Source organism: Cebus imitator, unplaced genomic scaffold, assembly GCF_001604975.1.
Source record: "Cebus imitator isolate Cc_AM_T3 unplaced genomic scaffold, Cebus_imitator-1.0 Scaffold188, whole genome shotgun sequence".
NCBI lineage: Eukaryota > Metazoa > Chordata > Mammalia > Primates > Cebidae > Cebus > Cebus imitator.
Window position 1 is genome coordinate 5852386 of NW_016107503.1, and position 3010 is coordinate 5855395.

Genomic DNA, 3010 nt, shown 5'->3' on the forward strand with positions numbered 1-3010 from the left:
ATGGTGGTGCGTGCCTGTAATCCCAGCTACTCAGGAGGCTGAGGCAGGAGAATTGCCTGAACCCAGGAGGCGGAGGTTGCGGTGAGCCGAGATCGTACCATTGCACTCCAGCCTAGGTAACAAGAGCGAAACTCCGTCCCAAAAAAATAAAAAATTAAAAATAAAAATTAAAAAAAATGGATTCCAGGCCAGGTGCGGTGGCTCATGCCTGTAATCCCAGCACTTTGGGAGGCCAAGAGGGGTGGAACAGAAGGTCAGGAGTTTGAAACCACACTGGCCAACATGGTGAAACCCTGTCTACACTAAAAATACAAAAATAGCCAGGCATGGTGGCAGGCGCCTATAATCCCAGCTACTAGGGAGGCCGAGGCAGGAGAATAGCTTGAAACCAGAAGGCAGAGGCTGCAGTGAGCTGAAACGGTACCAGTGCACTCTAGCCTGGGTAACAAAAGCAAAACTGTTTTAAAAAAAATAAGTAAATAAATTACAATGAGAAACATAAATTATTTAAGGAATTACTCACTGATTAGTTTTTATATTCCATTGCTCTAGTTAAATAGTATAAACAATCAGAGTTGGCTAACATTTCACAATGTTTTACAAAGGATCACTAACCTCCCAGACTAGTACACATTTGTTGGTTTTCTTCACAGCTTCCTCATCAGATTCCTCATCATCTGGAAGAAAAATCTTGTTATAGACTCAGACTTGAGATTCAGGTTGTAAACAAACAATATTCAAATCTCCCCAAACTCTAAAATATTGTCACCCTTTTTATGTGTTGAACCAAATGTTTTCTTTTCTGTTGCCCTTCATTTTTCCCAAATTGCACTTGAAGCTCCAAGTGGGCAGGAATATTAATTGATACAATTAGCATTTACTGAGCACCTGTTATGAATCAAAAGCTGCACCAGGTACTGGGAATAAGAAAATAAAAAACAAGCAGTCAACATAAAAATTTGTCCTAAGCACTTTGGGAGGCAGGCTCAGATGTCAACATCACATAGTACTCTCAAAAAACTTTCACCCGGGCCGGGCGCGGTGGCTCAAGCCTGTAATCCCAGCACTTTGGGAGGCTGAGGCGGGTGGATCACGAGGTCAAGAGATCGAGACCATCCTGGTCAACATGGTGAAACCCTGTCTCTACTAAAAATACAAAACATTAGCTGGGCATGGTGGCGCGTGCCTGTAATCCCAGCTACTCTGGAGGCTGAGGCAGGAGAATTGCCTGAACCCAGGAGGCGGAGGTTGCAGTGAGCCGAGATCGCACCATTGCACTCCAGCCTGGGTAACAAAAGCGAAACTCCGTCTAAAAAAAAAAAAAAAAAAAAACACCTTTCACCCAATGGAGGAGGAGGGCAGATATACCAAATCAAAATCATCAGCTGGGCGTGGTAGCTCACACCTGTAAGTCTACCACTTTGGGTGGCCAAGGTGGGTAGATCACCTGAGGTCAAGGGTTCAAGATCAGCATGGCCAACATGGTGAAACTTCATCTCTACTAAAAATACAAAAATAAGGCTGGGCACGGCAGCTCACGCTTGTAATCCCAGCACTTTGGGAGGCCGGGGTGGGTGGATCACGAGGTCAGACGTTCAAAACCAGCCTGGCCAAGATGGTAAGACCTCATCTCTACTAAAAATATAAAATTTAGGCCGGGCGCGATAGCTCACGCCTGTAATCTCAGCACTTTGGGAGGCTGAGGCAGGCAGATCACGAGGTGGAGATCGAGACCATACTGGCCAACGTGGTGAAACCCTGTCTCTACTAAAAATACAAAAATTAGCTGGGCGTGGTAGCACGTGCCTGTAGTCCCAGCTACTCGGGAGGCTGAGGTGGAAGGATCACTTGAACCCAGGAGGTGGAGGTTACAGTGAGCTGAGACTGCGCCACTGCGCTCCAGCCTGGTAACAGAGCAAGACTCCGCCTAAATATATATACATATATATATATATATATACACACACAAAAACTAGCCAGGCATGGTGGCAGGTGCCTATAATCCCAGCTACTCAGGAGATTGAGGTAGAAGATGGGGGATGGAGTTTGTAGTGAGCTGAGATCATGCCACTGTGCTCCAGCCTGGGTGACAGAATGAGACTCCATCTCAAAAAAGTAAAAATAAAAAATAAAAAAATTAGCCAGGCCTGGTGGCAGGTGCCTGTAATCCCCGCATCTTGGGAGGCCAAGGCGGGAGAATCACTTGAACCTGGGAGGTAGAGGTTACGGTCAAACAAGATTGTATGATTGCACTCCAGCCTGGGCAACAGAGCAAAAACTATGCCTCAAAAAAAAAAATTATCTTATGCACATGTGTAAAACAAAATAAAATATAAGTCAATTATATTACAAAAATGTACTTTAAATACATCAAGGACAAAAAGTACAGGAACGCTAAAGTTAGGTATAGTTAACAAAAGTTAAGAAAAGCTCTCTGCAGACTTTATTTTTTATTCTCAGTTCTCTTAAGGTGAACTCTGCAGATTTTATTTATTTACTTTTTTGGTTTTGAGATGGAGTCTCACTCTGTCACCTAGGCTGGAGTGCAATGACATGGTCTTGCCTCACTGCAACCACAGCAATCCTCCTGCCTCAGCCTCCCGAGTAGCTGGGAGTACAGGGGCCCACCATCGTGCCTGGTGAATTTTTGTGTTTTTACCAGAGACAGGGTTTCACCATGCTGGCCAGGCTGGTCACAAACTCCTGACCTCAAGTGATCTGCTCACCTCAGCCTCCCAAAGTGCTAGGATTACAGGCTTGAGCCATTGCGCCTGGCCTTAAATGCATTTTTGACTTAACAATATATTCAACTTATCACAGGTTTATTAGAATTAACCCTATCATAAGGAGCATTTCTGTGTGTGTATGTGTGTGTGCGTGCGTGTGTGTGTGTGTGTAAGATAACAGGCAAAGAAAAAGTAGTTTTTTGTTCAAAGCCATAGGTTTATTGAAACTAACCCCATCATAAGTTGAGGAGCATCTCCGTGTGTGTGTGTGTGTGTGTGTGTGT

At 44.6% G+C, this 3010-nt stretch overlaps 1 protein-coding gene across 3 annotated transcripts in view; it reads right to left on the bottom strand.

Annotated features, from left to right (window-relative positions):
* Positions 1-3010, bottom strand: part of PRPF3 (pre-mRNA processing factor 3) — a 36887-nt gene that overhangs the window by 4176 nt on the left and 29701 nt on the right. For all 3 annotated transcript variants that reach the window (XM_037744925.1, XM_017546377.2, XM_017546378.2), the window contains one exon: positions 616-677. In XM_037744925.1, the coding sequence (XP_037600853.1) occupies positions 616-677 (62 nt within the window). The remainder of the gene's footprint in view (positions 1-615; positions 678-3010) is intronic.